At 39.4% G+C, this 23,916-nt stretch overlaps 2 protein-coding genes and 2 long non-coding RNA genes across 4 annotated transcripts; 3 read left to right on the top strand and 1 right to left on the bottom strand.

Moving 5' to 3' along the window:
* The first annotated feature begins 690 nt into the window (after window positions 1-690).
* On the top strand, window positions 691-4,489 carry LOC139479537 (BTB/POZ domain-containing protein KCTD6-like). The gene is made up of 2 exons (XM_071262380.1): window positions 691-696; window positions 3,502-4,489. The coding sequence occupies exons 1-2, from the start codon at window positions 691-693 to the stop codon at window positions 4,117-4,119; spliced, it is 624 nt and encodes a 207-aa protein (XP_071118481.1). The 3' UTR covers window positions 4,120-4,489.
* Window positions 4,490-9,158: 4,669 nt separating this feature from the next.
* LOC139479656 (uncharacterized) lies at window positions 9,159-13,538 on the bottom strand. Its single transcript, XR_011654354.1, has 3 exons — window positions 13,403-13,538; window positions 13,022-13,105; window positions 9,159-9,577 (listed from the first exon to the last, which is right to left on the bottom strand). It is a non-coding gene; the product is annotated as an uncharacterized lncRNA (long non-coding RNA).
* A 142-nt stretch (window positions 13,539-13,680) lies between these two features.
* LOC139479657 (uncharacterized) lies at window positions 13,681-15,393 on the top strand. Its single transcript, XR_011654355.1, has 3 exons — window positions 13,681-13,909; window positions 14,347-14,437; window positions 15,113-15,393. It is a non-coding gene; the product is annotated as an uncharacterized lncRNA (long non-coding RNA).
* A 3,289-nt stretch (window positions 15,394-18,682) lies between these two features.
* Window positions 18,683-22,695, top strand: LOC139479538 (uncharacterized). The gene is made up of 2 exons (XM_071262381.1): window positions 18,683-18,688; window positions 22,078-22,695. The coding sequence occupies exons 1-2, from the start codon at window positions 18,683-18,685 to the stop codon at window positions 22,693-22,695; spliced, it is 624 nt and encodes a 207-aa protein (XP_071118482.1).
* Window positions 22,696-23,916: the final 1,221 nt, after the last annotated feature.

Below are 23,916 nucleotides of genomic sequence, written 5' to 3' on the forward strand. Positions count from 1 at the left end.
ACCTACATGTACCTGGCTATGGCGATTTCCAGTTTACAGCAATATGATTTCTTTGTGATTGACCCCTGTGGTCACATTATAAAGTTAATTACAAATAAACATAGTATCATCAAATATTAAGGCTTGTTGTACCTTTCCACATTTTGTCAGTTAGGTTATTGCAGTATATTTTTTCAGATAGAACTTGCTAGAAGTATCATACTCCCTCGAAAACCTCAGTGCAGGGCATAGCCCAGATTCCAGCTGTGTATCATTTATCTCCCAGCACCATTCACGTGCGCCAAGGTGTTAAACGTCTAGCACGTGTATTACTGTTTTACTGAAAATTGAGATAAACATCGCTTTGTACAGTATTTCATTCAGGGCCATTCTTGGGTTTTTTTTAAAACACGATCATATGTTTCTAAAGGATGCAACTGTGCACATCGCCTTGCTTTAGACGACTGGGCCACTTGTAACCCCATATGTCAGTAATCCCACTTATTACCCCAACTAAACTGTTGAATTGTTGTTTAAAGTGGTCTTTAACAAACCATTCATTCAAATTGACAGGAACCAACTCTTAACCAATTCTTAAATTTACCCTGTTTGTCTTTTGTTTCTAGATAGAAACCTACAAGCAATACTCGACACCCTGAACACGTGATAATTACTTACAACTGTGGACTTCACAACGTACATTTTGACATTATGCAGGTGAGTGTACGATGTAATTGTTTTTCCTGTTGAAACTCTGTGGTTCAAGAAAAAGTGTCAACATTTACTTTACTGCATATCGAGTGTGAGGATGAGTAGGCATCTAAGGTCACAGCGGCAACATTTCTGTCTAAAGTGTCCAAAACGTGTGTATCAGCTGTTTCCCCAGTGCAATGAGTCTACCGAAACATGTTACTACCCAAATGCTACGGGTAGGGCAGGACATACTTACCCTTTTCGCGAACACCTGGTGTCATCACTTTTAGTGATCCATTCAAATTGTCACCGCTGTTTTGTCTTTTACGCCTCAAAATATTGTTCTGTGGATAATAACACTCGATTCTTTTTTGCTCTGGCGTTGGCAGTATATTATAATTCACTGCATCAACAACATTGGTGCCTAGATTGTGTAAAATCTGAACAAATCACAAATTCACTTCAAAGGAATTGTAATGTAATAAGAACCTTAACTCACTTTGCACAAGAGTGTTCATGGAGAAATGCTAACTAGAGTTCTCTATTTAATTAATGAAGCAGGGACCCTTTAGGATCCGGGGTAGAGTGAGTGAGTGAGTGAGTGAGTGAGTGAGTGAGTGAGTGAGTGAGTGTTTAACGTCACATCGGCAGTATTTCAGCCATATCGTGAAGAGAAGTTATACATTAATAAAACAAATATTTAGATTAAATAAAAACCTGTCAAACGATGGACAGTACAATAACTAAAATTTCTCAGATGCGATGTAAAACTAGTTGAGAATATTAAATCGCAGGAAGTAAGAGTGTGGGTAGAATAGGTCTTGACAACCAATGCTTGCCGTTATCTGCGACTGACGGGATCGGGTGCTATGCACAGGTGCAGGACGCACATATCTGAAAGCGAAAAACAAAATAATCAATAATTAAAGTGACGGCATACCTAATCTCTCACGGTAAACAGCCAGTGCACAGAGAACACAGCAAACGCTATCTTTATAGGACCAACATCGAACTACCAACTCGTGTTTCGTAGTATGTCTTCTAGTGTAATTACAACTTGCGTTAGGTGAAGAATTTCCTGTTCACTTTGGCACAATGGTACCTTAGTGTCTCGCGGGATCGTCGAATACATCTGCCTCATGCGCGGAAACATGACTTGTTACAATGTGTGGTGATTCAGATACTTGTATTAATAAGCACACAGCTGGGTATCGATCTTGCAATATCAGATATCAAAATCAGTTCAGACTGTCACAAACTAACTTTAAACTGTTGTGTTAGGCCAGAGAGCCTACATGTAGCTGTCCTCCACATTTCCCAGAAATGTAAGCGAAAGAAGATGTTCTACGTTAAAGCGGTCTTGAGTATCTAGTTTTCCCTCAATACATTACGATTGAGACCTGTGAAGATCCGGGGTAGAATGGGTCTTCAGCAGCCCATGCTTGTCGTAAGAGGCGACTAACGGGATCGGGTAGTCAGGCTCGCTTACTTGGTTGATGCATGTCATCGTATCCAAATTGCTGGGATTGATGCTCGTGATGTCAATCACTGGATTATCTGGTCTGCTGAGTAAGGCGTTAAACAACAAACAAACAAAATGAGGAAGATGGCATAACCACCGTCATATGTAGCTTGATTCCCTGATGTATATACATTGAATTTTGTCTGTATCCATTCGATGTTTGTCGTAACTGGGAAACGTGCATCGTTGCCTCTTATGATATTCTTATCTTATGGCACCTTACATGTGTTGGGTGGTGAATTATCAAATTACTGAATCAAACTGAATGTCCTTCTTCATGTTCACCAGTTGCTGTAAACAAGCCAAATGACTATTTAGCTTGAGTCATATTCGGTAAATATGTTATCATGTTCAAGCTGGTCCTATGTGACACTCAACATTGACGTGTGAGCTCACCATGTGATCTCATTTGTCCATTAATTGTAGTTCCCACAATGTTAATGTTCATCACGAGTAATATAGAAGTCAGGGTCAAAGACGCGTGTACATCATTGCTGTATGTTCTGCTATTGATCGCTGAATGTGGGTAACGGACATGGCGGGTATTGTCATACGTTGTCTCGACTATTTGAATTAAAATAAAAAAATTGTCATCGCGATAGGAGCATTGCACACACACACCCCTCCGCCTCCCTTGACCGTTATACTTTACCACTTATAAATATAGGATGACTGTGACTTAGATAGATTTGTATTCAGTGCCGGAAAGTATTTATCATGTTATACGCAGTGTGTGTGAAATCAATATTTATTCTGAAACCACCCTGAGACCAATTAATCGTTGACATGTGCGTTTTATGTACCTTTAAAAGTCTTATCTCAGAGTGTATTTACATACTTGCCTGTTGGGATTCCTGGAAAGAATAGGTCCTTAGCAACAAGGAAATGAACAGGGCTATTTACGCATTAATATGTACGTGGTCTCGCGTGGTTTTTTTTACCCCGAAATGATATCTGTAAATTCTCGGAAATGTAAATCTTTGAAAGGAATACATTTCTGGTTGTGTTATCATTCAGGCTATGTATATAGTGCATTTGACCAATTGGTCTTATTTAAGAGATAAACATACAATACTTTTCATGGAGCTAGGTTACCTGTAAATATGACTGCGCCAAGTTGATTCTGGAGCATGATCAGAAAAAAGTTAGTTCAGAATGTAAATCTTAGCTTCGATGCGACCATTAAATCAATGTTTCAGTCAGAGGCGGTTATTGTGATTTGACATCTCTGATAGACCAATGAGAATCGAGTATTTTCTAAATGTAAGGTAGAATCACATGTTCATTAACAATGTGTTGTATTTCAGGATTCTCAAGTTGTGGACTTAAACGTTGGTGGTCGACATCTGACAACATCCCTGTCCACCCTCACCAAGTACCCGAAATCCAAGTTGGCCGGCATGTTTAGTGGAAGGCATCCGGTAGCCAAGGACAAAGATGGCCGCTGTTTCATCGATGTAGATGGTGATGTGTTTGTTCATATCCTCAACTTTCTGAGATTCGGGAAAATGCCTCCACCTGAAAGAGCATCAGAGGTTAATGAATATGCGGAGTACTTTGGATTACAGGAACTGAAGGCACCTGTCCTCGAAGACTTTGAACAAGTGCTTTACGAAATATGGAAAAAGAAGCTACCTGACTACCAAAGTATTTGGGATTGTGTGAAAAGGAAATTGGACACTATTTCCACAAGTTACTTTTACATTGGCACAACAAGTTCTAATTGTGAACACATAGGGATTACAGAAACAGTGTTCCCATGCAATTATATCACCATTGATTTAGATTTCGGCCCAAACCCATCTATGCTTTTCAATCTTCTTGCAGTCGACCTGAAAAGACGTAATATCTTCACCGACTCTTGTCTGAGGGTATGCCCGGTTTGTGGTCGCAAAGCAGCAATGGGATTTAGCATTGGACGATGATCCAAATTGTCACACATTGAGTCGACAGATAATTTTGATGAAAGGAATGTGAATCAGCCGTGGCATGGGTGGAGAGCTCTGTTGTCTGCTGCTGTGATCTTGAAGCGCTGGGTCATTGGTTAATGTTCGTCTAATTGCTGATCAAATCTAGCAAGACCTACTAGTATTATTACGGAACATTTCTTTTCAATGTATATAGACTCAAAATCAAACAGGATACTAATGCGAGACAACTGTTAACAGAGCGATTTACGTTTTGCTGCTTCTCTAGGTTCTTAATTTCCTTGGGATTTCCGTGTCAGAATAGGTCCATGGTATGCCATACGTGTTGCAAGTGCCAACTAGGGTGGGTACACTGGCTGACTGTTTGCCATTTTGTACCAGGTGTTTTTTGTCGCTTTTATGGTAAGGCCAGGACACAAACATTTTTAAAATGAAAATTGTTACTTTTGTGCTTACTTTTTGACATATGTACAATGTAAAAGAATGTATGTGTATCGTTAATAGCTGAATTGATTAAAGCTTGCAGTATACTGGGTTCCTTTTCACTCTTGACTTGTTTTGAACCCATTGTGAGAGTGATGGAGAGTATTCAGAATTCAGTGTTGGTCTTGGTAAAAACAAAATGTTCCTCGTGTTGGTTTAGTTATAGTAGACATCTATTTAATGTGCGTTTCCTAATCACGACACGAAAAAGCATCTTTCCTGACGTTTTGAAAGGTGTTGGTATTGATTGAAATGCATACATTTTCCAAGCATTCCAAATCATTTGGTTATATTTATATGTATGCCTAGTTTGGAAATGTTAGAGAAATGCACACACTTACATCAGTTTCCAAACCCTCCTTTAATCCTGCAGGCGTGTTATGTCATATGTGCCAGGGGGTAGCAACACACAAATTAATGACTTTTTCATGTGTACACATGTATTTGTGTTGATTTTGACAGTTTACAATTTCAAACCTTATTTCAAACGTTAGAAATGAAACATTTCCCTTAAACTTCCCGGTACAGAAATATGTAGGGAATTGTACAAAATGTTTGATGCAGGTTTGCAGGTTTGGCAGATTGGCACCCTGATGTTTCAAATACCAAGAGAAATACAAGCCGAATCAATAACTTTTTTCACTTTATTTCCTTCCATGACTATGTACAGGCATCAATGCACCCTCAAACCTTATGAAATACATTAGACATATATGGACATATAGCTTCTAGTAATTTGATCTCTGCATACGCTCGGTATTCATGCATTGTCTGTATACAAAGACAGAGCTCGTTATGCAGGACAAAGAATTCTCAGTACACTCCCGACCATGCAGTTGCTGTAAACAAATATGCAAACATTATCCCTTTGCTTGCTAAACATTTACAATGGGGACCAGTCTTTGCGCAGGCTTTGAGAGACAACTGGAAACGTGGAATAGCCGGATACGACGACTGCCTGAATCAGGTGCGGGAAGGCCTCATGGCAATTCGGTATCACAGTGGCGTCTTGTACATCCAGTTCTCGGATTCCTCTCAACACATGTTCACTCTGTGCAAGGTGGCTGGTATTCCTGAGGGGCATCAGGTCATCAACGTCAAATACTCCTCCTCCACAACGGATGGGACCAATCTTGTCCATTTCCTCAATGAGGATCTGAAACGTATCGGTGTTAACCTTCAGCCGGGGGACTTCCGACCAGAACCAAAGTGTGGTTGTCGCGTGGCTTTGCGGTACATGATAAAACATGAGTAACTGATGTACCCATAATTGAGACATTGTGTGGTTTGGTACGATTAATGTATTCTTCCCAGGCGAATAACAATCTACAGCAACCTATGCTTGCCGTAAAAGGCGACGATGCTTGTCGCAAGAGGCGATTAACGGGATCGGGTGGTCAGACTCGCATACAATCGTATCCCAATTGCGTGGATCGATGCTCATGATGTCAATCACTGGATTGTCTGTTCCAGACACGATTATTTACAGTCCAACGGTCATATAGCTGGAATATTGCTGAGTGCGGCGTTAAACAACAAACCAACCAACCATCTTCATGCTTTTAGGCATAATCGTCGATTAAGCAACGTGGCACACAGGTGTTTGAGAAGGTGAAAGACGAAAAATAGCAAATAATTGATTGATCTTACTTGTTTACACTAATAAACAGGCGACGATAATCATATTCTCCTGACAAGAGCATCGTACATAATGAATTTACAGCTTTGTTGTGGAGTGTATTGTTGTATATAATGTTTATACTTGTGATTACGTATACACTTGTCTAGTGGTGAGGTGAGGTGAAATTGAGTTTAACGTCGCGTCCAAGATTATTGCACTTATATAGCGACGTGCATGCACGTGTATGTGTGTGTGTGGCTGCTAGTACTAGTCCGGACTGATGCCGATTTATAGTGCTAGCTCACTGAGATACCATGCCGCAGTTTAACATGAATACCCAACTCAGACACAAGATACTGACTCCGAGCCGACCAGTCCTTGTTTTAGCCCCTTAATGCCGAGCGCCAGGCAGGGTAACAACAAGTAAATCTTTTAACGTCTTTTGGTATGAAGATCGAACCCCGGACCTTCCGCTCTCCGGGCGGACGCTCTACCACAAGACCACGGAGGCGGTCCTTGTCTAGTGATAATGCGTCCAACCGGAGAGCGGAAGGTCCGGTGTTCGATCCTCGGCCGCGTCATACAAAAAGACGTTGACTTGTGATGGTTGAGTCATGTGAATACATCTAAGCTGTGCTTGTATCATATGTATTGTGTAATAAAATACCTACATATTTTACTGTTGCTTTTTGTGTTTCTTGTCTTTGTTTGTTGTTTAACGCCGCAGTAAGCAATATTCCAGAGTCTGGACCAAACAATCCAGTGATTGATGTCATGAGCATCGATCCACGCAATTGGGATACTGTGAATGAAACGTAAATACAGTTTGTTGTTAATGTATCAATACACTAAAACACACCCCGTCTAGTTTACAGACGAAACCTATAACATATTATCGTAACACACTGGTGTGCAGAGATGCATTTTATCAGCTGATGGATAATGCCGAGGTCAAAGTTTTGTCCTGCTTATCAAGATCAAAATGCAGTATTGCCGGGACATAACGCCACGCCTTTCTGCATTCGTAGTTACACAGCGACTTGAGGTAGGTTGTTAACATGCCTTCTATAATCTGTCTACCATTTATAATCTGCCATCTATAATCAAGTCCACACGAGTGAATGACGATACTTTCGCCTATTCCAATACTAGTTCTAGAAGTGGTTGTTATCCCTTTATTATCATGGCGTGAAGCTGTTGTTATTGAAGTTGATTTTGAAACAGGAATTCACTACCCGTTCGGAACGTTCAAAACTGACTCAACTATTCGTGGTCATTGTCGGATCTCGTTGATTCTAGTTCCGGAGTCAGATTCCCCTTTACATAAAAAAACAGAGATGCTTTAAAATCTCTTTATTTAACATCTTTCTCGAAACCAATGTAGAGGGCAGAGGAGGTGGGACAATTTGCAATGATTAATGAATCGCTATACACGGGGATAGAAGGTAGGAGCTTAATATCACGACATGGGTACAATGTGTGAAGCCCTTTTCTGTGTCCCCCGCCGTGATATTGCTGGAATATTGTTAAAAGTGGCGTAAAACCACACTCACTCACTCACTATGAGCTTAATATGGACTAGACTTGCAACGAATTAATCAGGCTTTAACTTTACACCTGTGTGTGTGTGTGTGTGTGTGTGTGTGTGTGTGTGTGTGTGTGTGTGTGTGTGTGTGTGTGTGTGTGTGTGTGTGTGTGTGTGTGTGTGTGTGCTAATACGCACATATTCGCGGGTTCGTATTTGAACGTTGTTACTGCATGTGTATCATTACGGTGGGTGCCGATGACACTTACACAGCAAAAAAAATGCAGTTTCCGGTATCCGGATACCTGCCGGATACCACCGGACACTTACCCAAAACGCGTCCGGGTATCCGGTGGCAGAAACCTTGCCGGATACCAGATCCGTGGTATCCGGCATGGACACCTCACCTGAAAGTATGCCACCTGGAATCCGGGTATCCGGCACCGGATACCTCACCGGATACCTCAATCTGGGTGTCCAGGGATCCGGCACCGGATACCTCATTCTGAGTTTCAAAAAACATGTCACAATTTGGGGGGTGCATTTTGTTCAATTAAGTGTGAAACACCTAAAAATATATTGGAAACTAACCATGAAAATTGAACATTGCTGAAGGTATCCGGCAGGTATCCGGCAGGTATCCGGATGCAATTTTTCGAGATGTCTTTCTCCTAGTAAATAATGTTAGCCTGGGCATAGCAGATAGCTGTAGTAATATTCTGTGTTATTTTGGTTGTAAATATCCCCTTAAAGTTGAGATCTATGGGCAGGTACTTTTGGTGAAAACATTTTTCAAATTCATATATATTTCATTTTAGATGTTCAGCGTATTAAATGAAAAGCATTCAGTCCTGGTATGATGGTATCCTTACATTTCATCTTCATATTCCCAGTTTGTTCTAGCTTCTCGTGGTTGAAGCGCTCGATTCACCAAATCGGTACATTGCTTGGTGTCACCCATCATGATATTGTTGGAATTTTGCTCATAAAGTGACATGACACCATATTCACTCTGACAAAACAAATGAAAGTCATTGGCTATGTGCTCACTTGGGCCTTTGTTCCTGGTGAGATTAAAAGATTATTTTGGAACTGTATCAGTACTTGTTACATCTTGACAGACGAGTTTCATTGAAGTTTGAAACAGAATATCATTAACCCAAATGGGTGCATCCACAGAAAACACCTAATAAAGTACCGGTGCATAAAAACATCAATGTAATTTTTCTACTGACATGGAACTAAAAACTTCATTCAGTGAGCTGTATTAATTGTTGGAAAACATTCAGGGCATTAGTATATTTGATATATGTTAGCACCTATGTTATGAATGATCAATATCATATTTCTTTAAAGAAGCAAAACAAAAAAATTTGTTAAGATAACAAATCATATTTATTGATTTTATGACATTTCATTGGTTCAGTAACCAAAGGTGTTTGCAAGAACATTCAAAAACAGAAACAGATGCTTCAATGCCATTTTCTAAATAAACAAATCGGTCAAATCTCAGAAGAATTTCAAGGGAGAAGAATATCTAAAGTCAATTATGTTTGTGCAGTAAACCACAAAAGTCATTCAGATTTGTATAGTCAGCGTCAGTGTACACCACATAAACATAGTCTCACTGCTGTGGTATTAATTCCTTTAGACTTGATTAATGTCGTAATAAAACAACCTACAGAATCACACTGATGTGGCATTAGTCATTCAGAATCATCACTTTCTGAGGTGAACCTGCTAGTTGTTCTGGGGAGGATTATTCATCACCCTGAGAGTCCTTTGTATGACTTGTCTGATCTGGTGTCATTGTGAAATCCAGGTGCCTGAAACAATTTATAACATCTTTAAGATCTTGTTATTAAAAATATAAGAAACACACATATATTGACAAAGGGTAAAAAGTTGGTTTCTCAATGAGTAAGGTAATGACAGTTTATCAAGCAACTGTTAACCAAACCATGTTAATCAATGTAAAAAAGCCATAGCAAACAGTAAATTTTACAGAAAATACAAAATTGTAATTGATCTTCTGAAAACAATTCCTGTAGTGCCATAAGGCAGGCTCACCTGATTTTTTCTCAAATGTTTGCATTACATCAAAACATAAGGAAGGTTAAACAAGGCAATGCAAATTGCATAAAATAGGTTCTTATACATAAAACAGAACTACCGTATTTGATGTAATAAGCGCCTCGCTCTAATAAGCGCCCACGGGAATATTTGCTAATATATTGTCTCGTTAACAATCCCAAATAGCACCCTTTCCAATTGATCAATGTATACAAGACTTATTTATTTGCATATAATACACATTCGTGTGTGATATGCACCCTTAATTATGGGGAATTTCATTCTGGAAAAATATATTTGTCGTACATTAACATTTCAGGCTGCCAGCATAAAGCAGGAAATTTTGAGAGCGCCCTGGGCGCTTATTCTGTCGAATACGGTATTCATAATTATCAAAACTTTCAATCACACAAGTATTGTAAGTGATCTCAAAATATTATATAATGAGTGTGCAAGTTAGTATAGTTCCACACAGCTTTTAGCAATATTCCAGCAATATATCTGCGGGGACACCAGAAATGGGCTTTTCACACAGTACCCATGTGGGTAACAGAACCCAGTGCTTCGGAGAATGCATTACCCACTAGGCTACCAAATACAAATATCATCTCAAATACAAAAGTAAGTAACATTAGGATTTCATACAACAGATATTTTCTCCAAATATCAAGTCACTATACAACTGATTGAATTACTGATTAGAGAAGCAAGTACATATAAATGTAGCAGCTGAATCAGGCTTAATTTGAATCGTTCCTTGCTTCAGTTGCAATGGGAGCCACATTGAAAATAATTATCTCACTTATTATTGATGATTAATATCTACCATTAATTGGTAGGCCAAAATAGACACTGATACAAAAAATCAACTGAAAAGAACCACCTGAACAATCGACTAAAAACTATGTATATTACATTTGGGGGACCTTATTTCGGCTGCTGGCAATAGCATGGGCGGATACAGAGGGGGGGTTGCTGTGGTGCGCACCCCCCTTTTTATTTCGAAAATAAATCTTTATTTCTGTATAAATTTCCACCAAAGACAATAAATAGCTGTAAAAAAGCTGTATCCGCCCATGATTAGTCATGAGTAAAATCATTATCATATTTTTATCATTTATCCTATCTTTAATTAAGATTAACAATAATGGGAAAAGCTGCCAAATATATTGGTCAAGTGTAATCACAATTTAAGTAGTTCTATTTGGTTTTGGAACTTTTCAAGGGTCATTGTAAATATATGTGTATTCCTATTTGAATACTCGTTTGATTGTTATAAAGTTACACAGTATTGCATCTATCGTCTGTTTCTAAATACAGTGGAACCCATCTTTGACTTGTGTGACATAATTGAATCATACCCCAATTGCATTGTTATGCATCTGCACAGAGTGGTCAAAGTCCTTGTCACACACATAGTTTGCTACAAGGCAGAATCCAATAAGTACAGTTGAGACATCAGGTTGTATCCAGACAAACTGTCTGATAATCTCAAGTATGGTCTTGGTAGGATCAAGGGATGTAGCTAATCCTAAATAAACATTAAACAAATGACATAATCTCTTCTACAGAACACTTGATCAAAGCCTGCCCCACCTTTGATGTTTATCATCTTGTTACGCTCACAACAGCTCATTAGCAAGATGAACTCAATGTCAACTCATGGTGGATTAGGGATTAACAGGGCAATTAGTGTCAGGTGGGTATTATCACTTGCAATTATCTGTTAATTACTTAATTGAGTAGTGACGGCTTAGTTAATTTCCAACCACACTGACAAGTCAGTTTACAGTTTACTAGTAACATGTTTCTGTGGACCAAGGAAATGTATCTTGCCAGATACTTAAAAAGTTCTACTCATAAGTAATAAAATAATGACAGTTTTGATATGCAATTCTCCCTACAAAGACATTTAACATTTGATATACATAAACTGTCTGTTGAAACTATGATGATGCTAAAATACAAGTCGCACAAAACAACTAATTCATATACTGGTACCTAGCCAAACATACATAATTTTTATACGCGTATGCACATGCTTGTACATATATACCTCTACTGGCACATCACACATACAAACAATCATTAGATGGATGTAATCGTTGAAAAAATATTTTACATACACAAACAAGTGAACAGATTCTGTAATAGCATGGTTAATATTGGGAGATGTTTAAGCATTTCCATTTTCACAGAATCGAAGGCATATCCTTTCAGGACTCAGATCAGCTTGTAGTGATTTAAATTCACATAAAAATGATTCATGTGAAATGACCTATCCCGCACGTGTGGCACCTGTTATAAAAATACCATTCATTACTTATTTGTGTGTCCAAATTATGCTATTATTAGAAATAATAGGTATTATTATACAGCATGGATATAAGAAAGCTTTATATGGAATTGTTGAAAATTATGTACAGGAAAACATTGAAATAAATCAATCAATACGTGCATTTATCTCAGAATCTGGTAGATTTAATCAATATGGACTTCTCCTTCATTATCTAATTATAATCAGATGATTACATTATTGCTCAACTGATAGTTTGCAATAGTATAGAATTAGTATTTTATTAATAATTATTTTGTATTTGAGCATCATTTAGATAAGCCAATGAAAAAAATATATGTTTAAAACACATGTAGTAGAACATATTGCAATAGTTAAGACCCGAAAAGAAGTTATGTGTAGGATCCTCAAAATGGTATCCACAAGAGCAGGTTGTAGAATCATGTTGGTGTTTGTTGTTTAACTCTGCACTCAGCCATATTCCAGCTAAATGACGGCGGTCTGTAAATAATCAAGTCTGGACCAGACTATCCAGTGATTGACATCATGAGCATCCATCCACACAATTGGGATACAATGACATGGATCAACCAAGTCAGCGAGCCTGATCAGCCGATCCATTAAGTTATCTCTTACAACTAGCATAGGTTGATCATGTTGATGGGGACTAACTTCAACCTGGAATCCCCATGTGAGTATGTATGCGGCTGTTAGCTTTGTTTGATGTTTAACGCCACACTCAGCAATATCGCAGCTATGTGGCAGTAATCAAACCTGCATGGGTCTTCAGCACGAAGAGTGAACGCTTCAACCACTAGGCTACCCCACCACCCAAAATTCCCCCATGATAAAGTTGTCATCATGGTTATTGTTCAGCTAGTTCAAGTGAAAATGTTCATACCCTTAAAATGTCTTATCTTCCACTTCACGATGATCTCTGATGCAAAACTTCCCTGTCATTAAAGCTGTTCTTGATTCTTCACATCTGGAAAAATATGTTGAGGCTATTAATCATCTCACAGAGTAAAGGGAGTATATGAAATAAGACAGTGAGTCACATTAGCATACAAATTATCCAGTTAAAGTAAACATATTTCTTCATTATATACATAAGCATATACTAACATATGATAGACAGGCTACTTGTTATATAAAAATATAATTATATCCTGATACATTTACTTACATGTTGGTTATGAAAGTTAATGTGTCACATGTGACAGGCTTACATGTGGTAAATTACTTTAATACGTGATCATTGTAATATTCACATATTCCTTACCTTAATGTGTCACTTCAGCTGCCAGCATTACCTCAGCTGCAATCTCAATATTTGGCCAGTTTTGACGAAATGACCGATTGTGTTCAGTGTATAAGCTGGGCCTCGTCTCTAATATAACTTGGCGCAAGTTGACGACGCGCATAGAGAGCCGGGAACCAGCTTATGTCGTGTTAAACTAGTTCCCGGCTCCCTATGCGCGTCGTCAACTTGCGCCAAACAATATTGTGATATTAGAGACGGGGGCCCAGCTTTGTGTTAACCCGGAACAAGCCAATTTACCCATATTCCCCTGCGGTCCAGGGCGCCATTTTAGAACATGGATGTAAACAAACCTCGTGTATAGATATACACCGTGATGCTTGATTACGATAAGCTTACCTCGTGTATCGATAGATTGTTCTCATTCACCTCCACCACGGAAATGCCGGCCGAAGTTCCTCTGAGCCATCCACAACGCGGAAGTCAACAGTATTTGGAAAGGCGATTGGCAGCAAATGCGGATGCCAGGTACGTAGCAGGGCTTCGTGACCTTATGATTTCCGTGCAGAGATCTTATGGAATGGATTGATTTAGATATTTTCCTGCTCTACATACTTTACTGTAAACGCCAAGGGTCCTTTTTTTAGTGTTATGGTCAACTGTTTGTTATGACGACAAGGATTTGCATAAGGGGCGTAATGGATTTGTGGTCAAAACAAGATGATCCAAATTAGATCGGCTTTTTATAGATAATGAAGAAATGTACAAAGATCTAGGAACGATTATTAACTCTAAACTTTTGTGGGATGCTAATACAGACTATAATTTACAATAATGGCCACCAAAGACTTTACTTTTTTTACGCTTAACATATTTTTATAATTACACTGTTATGTCCTTGTTTTGTATAAGCTTCATAATTAAATAATATATTTCTGTAATGTGAATGCTACTTATTTTTGCAGAATGTCTGGATAAATGAATGAGTCAGTCATCTGCACAGCATCAATGGAAAAAGGGAAGCAATGAGGAACAAGAGAAGAGTAGCAGTGAGTGGTAAATATTTGAAATTATTCTGTTTGGTTCATCATGTTCATGTAGCTATTCTGCAAATATTTCTTCAGTTTGCTTGTTCTTTATCACCTGTTGGCATGGATGGCCTAATTATCAAAGGCACCACAACTTGCTGTGCATAGATGCATCTCTTGGGCTTGACAGAAACCAATGGTCGTGGGTTTGAATCGAGGGTAGCATCATACACTTGCTTGTGGGTTTCATCAAAGTGGTAAACATGTAAGACCTGCATCACTTCGGGCTTTCTTCCCATTTCACTCATTTAACACCACATCCAACAATAGTTCAGCTAAATGACAAGGATTATAAATAATCAAATCTCAAATCTCAACTAGGCAAACCAGTTATGAGCTCGATCAAGACGCACCGATGATGACTGTTATGGACAACATCCCACGTTATTGGGTACGATTACGAGCGATCAATGAGCCCACTTGCTACCTCATCTATTACTTTGGCTTGTATGGCAAGCATTTTTAAGAGATGTCAGTTAATGATTGTTTCAACTCATCAGCATGGAACAATATATATCTCAAATGTTTGGTATATAACAAAACTCAAAGACGATAAATTAAGTGAATTTGCTGCCTTTTATCTGTAAGTACATGTTGCAACGATTCTTTTTTATTGCTACAATCTTTATACATAATTTTGCAGAAACTGAAGTCCAGCTTGAGATACCCGGATGACTGGTTGACAGTCTGGAAGGACCCTTCCAGATATCAGAAGTGATAGGCAGACAGTGATGAGGAGAATCCTGTTATTTCAATGGGGGCCTACCAAGAAGTTATATCCCAATTGACACTGGGACACACTCACACAGGCTGGTCTGGCTAATGTGAGAAGACCAACCAATGCCAAGTCGGAGTGGGACCCTTCAAGGACGTTGAAGAAATTATTGTCTTTGGCCATGTGGTAATCACTTGAAAGGAATGATGTTTGCGACTACTTGTCTATAAATGTGGACCCATACACCAAATAGAATGTTCACAATTCTACTAACACAATGCAACAGGGATAGAGCCGATCTGGCCTCCCCTCATCCTGGTTCCTGTTTTTCCATGGCAATATAGAAGGGAAAAGATATTTGAGGGCAAGTAACTCTGAACTGGTGAGCATGGTCTGCTTATGCTTTCAAGCGAACAGTTATCCCACTCTGTTATGAGTATTGAAGAATAGGAGGAAATTGCATACTGCATCAGGAACCATCATGTGAACAATGTTCAGTGTGTGATATAGGCATATAAATAAAAGAAATTGATAATTTGTTTGTTGTTTATGTTTCTTTAGCCAGGTGTGTAAATGGGGATTTTCCAATATTTTGCCTCACTTTGATAGCCATAGTTATCGGATGAAACCATGCATTGCTTGGACATCTTTGGAATAACACATTGATCTGCTATGTCAAAGGTCAATGTCATAGCCAGACAAAAAAATTGTTAATGGCCAAACTCTTCCTTAGGGCAGGGATAGAAGTTGGCAACAGGTCATACACTTACTTTTTATCCCCCCGGCATATAATACGGGGTGATATAGCGATCAGCCAGTCTGTCTGTCCGTCCGTCCATCCGTAATCATTTACTTTTCCAGGGGAAGGATTCCCAAACCATTCAGTGTATTTGATCGAAACTTGGCAAATCTATCAGGCACATACTGAAGTGGTGCCTTTCGATATTTTGGGATTTTTCTAAAAAAAATTAATTTTTTTTTTTTATGGAATGACGTTGGACATAGACTCAATTGGGGATGGGGTTCGTTTCCGGGGCAGAATTCAAAAACCATTCAGTGTATTTGATCGAAACTTGGCCATGCTATCAGGCACATACTGAAGTGATGCCTTTTGATATTTTGGGATTTTTCTAATTTTTATTTTTTTAAATTTTTATGGAATGAAGTTGGACATAGATTCAATTGGGGATGAGGTTCGTTTCTGGGGCAGAATTCGAAAACCATTCAATGTATTTGATCGAAACTTGGCATTCATATGGATGCGACCATGGTGGATCTTTTGTGGATAAACAATGTATGCTTCTTAAAGAACTTTAAACTGTTGACTCATTACATACAGAATTGCACATTTACTAGTGGTTACTTTACAGACAGCTGCCGGGGGGTTATGTCATCTTTCTGATGACTCTTGTTCTCTAATGTGCCTTTTCCTGCAGAAGTCTAAATAACTCTTATACATATAGTTGTATATCATTGTCATATGTTTGTCAATGTTATACTGAATGAAGGAATTTACAATTGTTTTTGAAATAGTCGCAACTGATATTGGAGGTCAAATTAGCTTTCAATGTCTTTCAGTAAAAATGTTCACAGTAACTGAGGAACAGCTCTCTGTAGTGTGATGAAATCTGGTACATGTCACCCTCAGAGTGAGGCATATTGTGTTTCAAAACTTAAATGAAGCTGGTATGCTCGTAACAAGTACTTGTACCTTTACAAATAATCATATTATCATCTCACTAGGACCAAAGGCCAAAGTGAGCACACAGTCGATGAGTTTATACTTTCACTCAGAACAATCTGGAAGTCTGAACATGAAATTTAAGGGTATCATCATACATGTATTAGAACTGATGTTTGTTCATTAAACAGCTTAACATCTAAAAAGATTGAAAAAATTGTCTTCTCCAAAAGTACATGCCCATAGATCTCAACTTTAAGGGGATATTTACAACTAAAATGACACAGAATGTTACTACAGCTATCTGATATGCCCAGGCTAACATCATTTACCAGGATTAAGACATCTCGAAAAATTGCATCCGGATACCTGCCGGATACCTGCCGGATTCCTTCAGCAATGTTCAATTTTCATGGTTAGTTTCCAATATATATTTAGGTGTTTCACACTTAATTGAACAAAATGCACCCCCAAATTGTGACATGTTTTTGGAAACTCAGAATGAGGTATCCGGTGCCGGATCCTTGGTATCCGGTGCCGGATCCTTGGACACCCAGATTGAGGTATCCGGTGAGGTATCCGGTGCCGGATACCCGGATTCCAGGTGGCATACTTTCAGGTGAGGTGTCCATGCCGGATACCACGGATCTGGTATCCGGCCTGGTATCTGCCACCGGATACCCGGACGCGTTTTGGGTAAGTGTCCGGTGGTATCCGGCAGGTATCCAGATACCGGAAACTGCATTTTTTTTGCTGTGTTACATTGGTTCCACAGCTGCTTTACAAATCCAACATTCCATGCTTTTGTGTAGATAATATCATTATGTATTGTGAACTGTATAACCAGCCTGGCGAGACAGTGCAAACTACACAGACTCAAGAGACCTGCTTTTAAATGATTCGTTACTCATCTTATCAAACACTTGTTTGCCTGGCCCAGAACCGATTATTTACAGCCCGCCCTAATAGTGTTAGATTACAGGTACATCATAACATGCACGCATTAGCTCATCACAACGAGCTGTAAAACAGCCGCAATATCTGAGAAACATGTGACTTTGTTACTCCAGTGCGAGTGTACGTGTGCGTGTGCGTGCGTAAATGTACCTGGTTATGGCGATTTCCAATCTACAGAAATATGCTTTCTTTGTGATTGACACCTATGGTCACTTTATATAGTAATTACAAATAAACATAGTTTCGTCAAATATTTAGGCTTGTTATACTTGTTCCACATTTGTCAAGCCCAGTTGTTTGTCTATTTATTCTATCTTTCCATATAGAACTTGCTATATGTATCATACTCAGCGCAGGGCATATCCCAGATTCGAGCTGATATGATTTATGATTGCCCAGCACAATACACGTGTGTCAAGGTGTTAAGCGTGCAGGACGTGCATTACTGTGGGATTAATGTGTGAGTTGAAATAAACAGTTATATAACAGCTTGACAGATTGATATGGGACGAATCGATTCAGGTCGCCACACTAACGGATATGGTGTTGTCAAACCATTTCAGGGCGATTCTGGATTCAAACTCACGATCATAAGTTCCTAAAGGACGTACATCAAATTGCCTCATCAATTGGGCAACTTGTGCACCTAGTTGTCAGCTCATTGTATAACTAAACTGCTGCATTGTTGTTCAAAGTGTTTTTTTACACAAACCACTCAAATTGAAAGAAAGCAACTCACATTCTTAAATTCACCCCGCTTTTCTTTTGTTTCTAGATAGAAACCTACAAGCAATACTCGACACCCTGCACACGTGATAATTACTTACAACTGTGGACTTCACACCGCATATTTTGACATTATGCAGGTGAGTGTACGATGTTTTCTCTTTTTCCTATTGAAACTCTACGGTTTAAGAACAAGAGTCAACATTATATTTTACTGCATATCGAGTGTGTGTATGAGTAGGCATTTAAGGTCACATCGGCAACATATCTGTCTAAACCCTGTGTAGATATCACCTGTTTCCCCAATGCGATAACAATCCACGCCGAAATGTTCATTTTCTTCAAAATGCTGTCGATAGTAAAAGCACACGTTTACCCTTTTTCTCGAAAACCTGGTGTCCTCACTGATTTGCAGTTATCCATTCATATAATCGTCACCCTATTTTTAGTTTTGCACCCAATGGAATTATTGTCGGCGGATAATCGCGCCCGAGACTGTTATTCTCTGGCGTTGGTGTTTAATATGTATTCATCTAGAGTAACAGTAGTGATGCCTGAGTTGTGTAAAATCTGCTCAAATCACAAATTCACTTCAAAGGTCTAATATGAAGCTTAACAGAGAAAGACAAACGAGACTCTTATTTTATGAAGGTGTCATATCCACTATCATATGTAGCCTGATTCCCTAATGTATACTTAGATTATTTTCTAAATCCATTCAATATTTGTCCTCATGAGAAACAAGCCTAAGATGATTTTCTGATCTTCTGGCACCCTAACAGATTTGGGTGGTAAATATGAAATGTCAAGAAACTGAATGTCCTTCAACAAGTTCAAAAACATATTCCCCTAAAGAGGTTCCGATGACTGTTGTGCTTGAGTTATGTCACATTTGACCCCTTTGTGTTACACATGTTATTATGTTCAAGCTAGTCCCTAGTGACATCACCACGTAATCAGAAGTGTCCATTAAATGCAGATCCTCCAATGTTAATGTTATCAGGGCTCCAGATATAGGCCGTATAGGCGCATGTACGGATAGAAATATCCACGATACTGTGTGGGATGATTTAGAAAACGTATCAGAAACGCATCACAGCATACATGTACGGCATGGTATTCATTTCCAGACGCATTTCCCAAAATTTATATTCTGATTTCAAGCAGCGAAATTTCTTGAGCATAGTGCACACTTTTTCCTAAAAACACAGCTGTGTAAAGGGGTGAGCATTATACATGACTACGAGTTTTGATGTTTTTCCCCTTCGCAAAGACAACAGTGAGCACGTAACCTGAACAAATACCGCAAATACCTGAACGGGTCAAAACGGCCTCATGTCAGAACGCCCTAAAAGGTAAAGTCAAAACCCATCTAACATGAATACCCTGTATACAAGATTATAACATTTTATTCCATTCCATACTCTGAGTGTACTCCTTAGTTTTGCTGCTGATATTGAAATAATAAGGAGTACGTTCCCCTGACTGATGTTGAAAAAGTATCTGGAGCCCTTGTTCATCCCGAGGAGTGAGTGAGTGAGTTGGATTTAACGCCGCTTTTAACAGTATTCCAGTTATATCACGGCGTGTCAGTTTAATGTGGGAGGACCTTTACCACTTTGGTGCAACCCATATGGTGCTGACAAACCTAGAAACATAATTGGGGCGAACCGGGATTCGAACCCACAATCATAGGTTTCTGGCGTGCCCAAGGGACGCAACTCTTCACAGCGAATCCCGGCGCCTTAGACGACTGTGCCAACCGTGCCCCCCTCATCCCGAGGAATATAGTAGAATGTGTGTACGTCCAACGACCTTCTGATGATCGATGAGAGTGGTTAACAAACATGTCAGGTGTTGTCATTCGTCGCCTTGACTTTTTAAATGTGTGTTTAGGCTAGCAATCAGACTTTTCTACCTATTTTGTTCCATTATGATCCTTCAATGTTTATGTTCATATCGAGAATACTAGTATAATAGAGTTCAGGTCAAAGACGTGTGTGCGTCCTACCAACTATCCATTAATACAGGTGGTTAATGAACATGACTTGTATTCATCGCCTCAGACGTTTTGTCATTGCCACATGACTTCACAAACATAACATGTTTATAACATGATTGTGATATAGATATATCATGAGCAGGGGGCGGTCGGGTAGCCTAGTGGTTAAAGCGTTCGCTCGTCACGCCGAAGACCCGGGTTCGAATTCCGACACTACGTGTGAAGCCCATTTCTGGTGTCCCCCGCCGTGATATTGCTGGAATATTGCTAAAAGCGGCGTAAAACCAAACTCACTCACTCTCTCATGAGCAGGTGTTTATGAAACACTATCAAACAATGATGATACCAGGTGTTCACGAAAAGACGAACGTATCCTGTCCCACCTCTGGCACCCGTGACATTCACATGGTGAGGCAAGTCAATTGTTCACCTGAAAATACACGGGAACTTATGGTTAAAGTCAAAATAGGGAATTGCATCGTACATCATTTTTGTCACTGATGCGTCCAATTTGGAAATGTCCTAGACATGGCTTCCATAAAACCCTTTGAAATATTTACTGCGTCCTTGAATGTTATAACTTTGATCAAACAACTTCTGAGCAAGAGTTGTATGACGCTCTTTAAAATATTGGTAGAAAGAACATGCTCTATTGTATCTCAAAAATAGTGAAATGTAAACATCAAAGGCTGGAGCTGCTGGAATATTGCTCGACATGAAGGGAAAGTTGACTATTTTTAAGTTGAACTCACCCCTCTTGTCATACAGTCTTGAAGAGAGTGTTTTGTCACTCTGAATCTCTATGCATAGATCTAAATATTAAACAGATGAGGCGGTCTTACTGGACTCCTTTATCTAGATCAGTGGAAGGGAATGTCTGTTTGATGGTTATTGAACGATATCAGATCATCGATAATACCTGAAGCTAAAGTCAAACTTCTTGGCCAAATTACTAATTACACTTGTCTCAAATACTTTCAGTGAATATAAAGAAAGTCCTTCCTTGATTGAATTAAGGCTTATGGTTGGTCCATTTGCTGGAGCTAACAATATCTCTCTCTTTGTACGAATATTTATGACGCTTTGGGATCTAGTACAAAAGAGGAATGGACATGTCTTTAGGTTTTAGAGTCAAGTTACAAATTGATAGTACTGATGCATGGTTTGGGCAGATTTCTTTTTTCAGCTAACATACTGGTCATACATGCCCATGCTTGCCGTACAAATCGACTGATTGAATAGGGTGGTCATGCTTGGTGACTTGCTTCATATACGTGTCATCGTTCTAGCATCACATTTCAATAGTGCAGATTGTATTTGACCAATTGATTGAGAATTTGGATACTGTATCAACCCCATGATTGAAAAAGAAGTTATTTTCAGATTATAAATATCAGCTTCGATGCGACCTTAAAAATCAGCTGTTTCAGCCAGAGGTGATTCTTGTGATTTGAAACCTTGATTTCCCGTCTTTGTTCCGCATTCGTTCTAGAATCACATGCACATAAACAATGTGTTGTATTTCAGGATTCTAAAGTTGTGGACATAAACGTTGGTGGTCGACATCTGACAACCTCCCTGTCCACCCTCACCAAGTACCCGGACTCCATGTTGGCCGCCATGTTTAGTGGAAGGCACCCGGTAGCCAAGGACAAAGATGGCCGCTACTTCATCGATGTAGATGGTGATGTGTTTGTTCATATCCTCAACTTTCTGAGATTCGGGAAAATGCCCCCGCCCGAAAGAGCACAAGAAGTTAATGAATATGCGGAGTACTTTGGATTACAGGAACTGAAGGCACCTGTCACTGAAGACTTCGAAAAAGTACTCTACGGAGTATGGAAAATGAAGCTACCTGACTACCAAAGTCAATGGGAATACGTGAAAAGGAAACTGAAGGATCTTTATTCGACTTTCTTTTACATTCGCGTATCAAGGTCTGAGTGTCGATACATGAGGGCTGCAGAAACAGTGATCCCAGAGGATAATGAGGTTATTAACATTATTGATTTTCAATTCAATAAATCTATTCTTCTCAATCTTCTTGCAGTCGACCTCAAAAGACTCAATATCTTCACCGACTATTGTCTGAGGGTATGCCCGGGTTGTGGTTGTCAAGAAGCAATGCGATTCAAAATTGGCTAGATGATCCACATTGTCACATACTAAGGGGACAGATAATTTTGATGAAAGCAATGTGAATCAGCCGTCGTGTGGGTTGAGAGCTCTGTTGTCTGTTGCTGTGATTTTGAAGCGCTGGGTCATTGGTCAATGACAAGACCTATAGCAAGACCTATTATCATTTTCATTTACAGATTAAAATAATAAAAAAGGCAGAAAAGAGGGTTTGTGTGATCATGGCACAGTCAGGCTGGTTAGGCTCATCATCAACTCAGGGCCCTTGCCCCCTCTACACGCAGCCCAGACAGCGAATGGGACTTCTCCGAGGAAGCGCTGCCTAGACAAACCCACCCAGAACTTTTCGGAGAATGTGAAGACTCCCCAACACTGCAGCCTTCTGCATTACCCAGATTGTCAGAAGGGCTGTATCCCTGGTAGCAAACCCGGGTACTCTCCCGATGTCAGTCAACATATTGGGGGGTACCAAGCCTAAGGCACTGAGAACAATGGGGAGTCGGACAACTTGGTACTTGGGATGCAAGCGTGACATTTCGAAAGCGAAGTCTGCATATTTGCCATGTTTTTCCTCAATATTGTTGATCACATTACTGTCAAAATGGACAGAAAATTCAATGATATAAATGATTTCACTAGATTTATCAAAAAGGACATGATCAGGTTTGTTGGCCTGGATATGTCTGAGGCTGTATACGGGTCTATTCCAAAGGATTTTGTATTGATCATTTTCCATGAGACCCTCTACAATTTCTGGGTCGTACCATCGATGGACCTCTGTGTCAAAACCACAAGCATGGCGAAGACGGTAATAAAATGATCGAGCCACCCCATCATGTCGCTTAAGATACTGTGTCTGTGCCAAAGCTTGGCCTCCACTCACAATGTGTTGAACAGTCTCATTAAATTCATTACATAATCTACATTTCATATTCACATTTTGATGCAAAAAATCACACATTGACGGTTTGAGATGGAAGTGACTGGTCCTGAGCAGCAAACAGAAAGCCTTCTGTTTCACTTTTCAGGCCAGACGACTTCATCCAAGTGAAGGACTCTGCAGGATGGCTGATCTTCCTAACATACTGCACATAAACCCGATGCAGTGGTCGTTCAGAAAGCCTGTTCTTGAAAAACTGAGTCTGGGTCGATTTCATATGGCACTTCGCTTGGTTGACACTCATTTCTGTACCGTCCAGCAGTACAGAACCATCAACAAAATCAACACCG

Source organism: Haliotis cracherodii, unplaced genomic scaffold (assembly GCF_022045235.1).
Source record: "Haliotis cracherodii isolate W230 unplaced genomic scaffold, xgHalCrac1.p SCAF_4, whole genome shotgun sequence".
NCBI classification, from domain to species: domain Eukaryota; kingdom Metazoa; phylum Mollusca; class Gastropoda; order Lepetellida; family Haliotidae; genus Haliotis; species Haliotis cracherodii.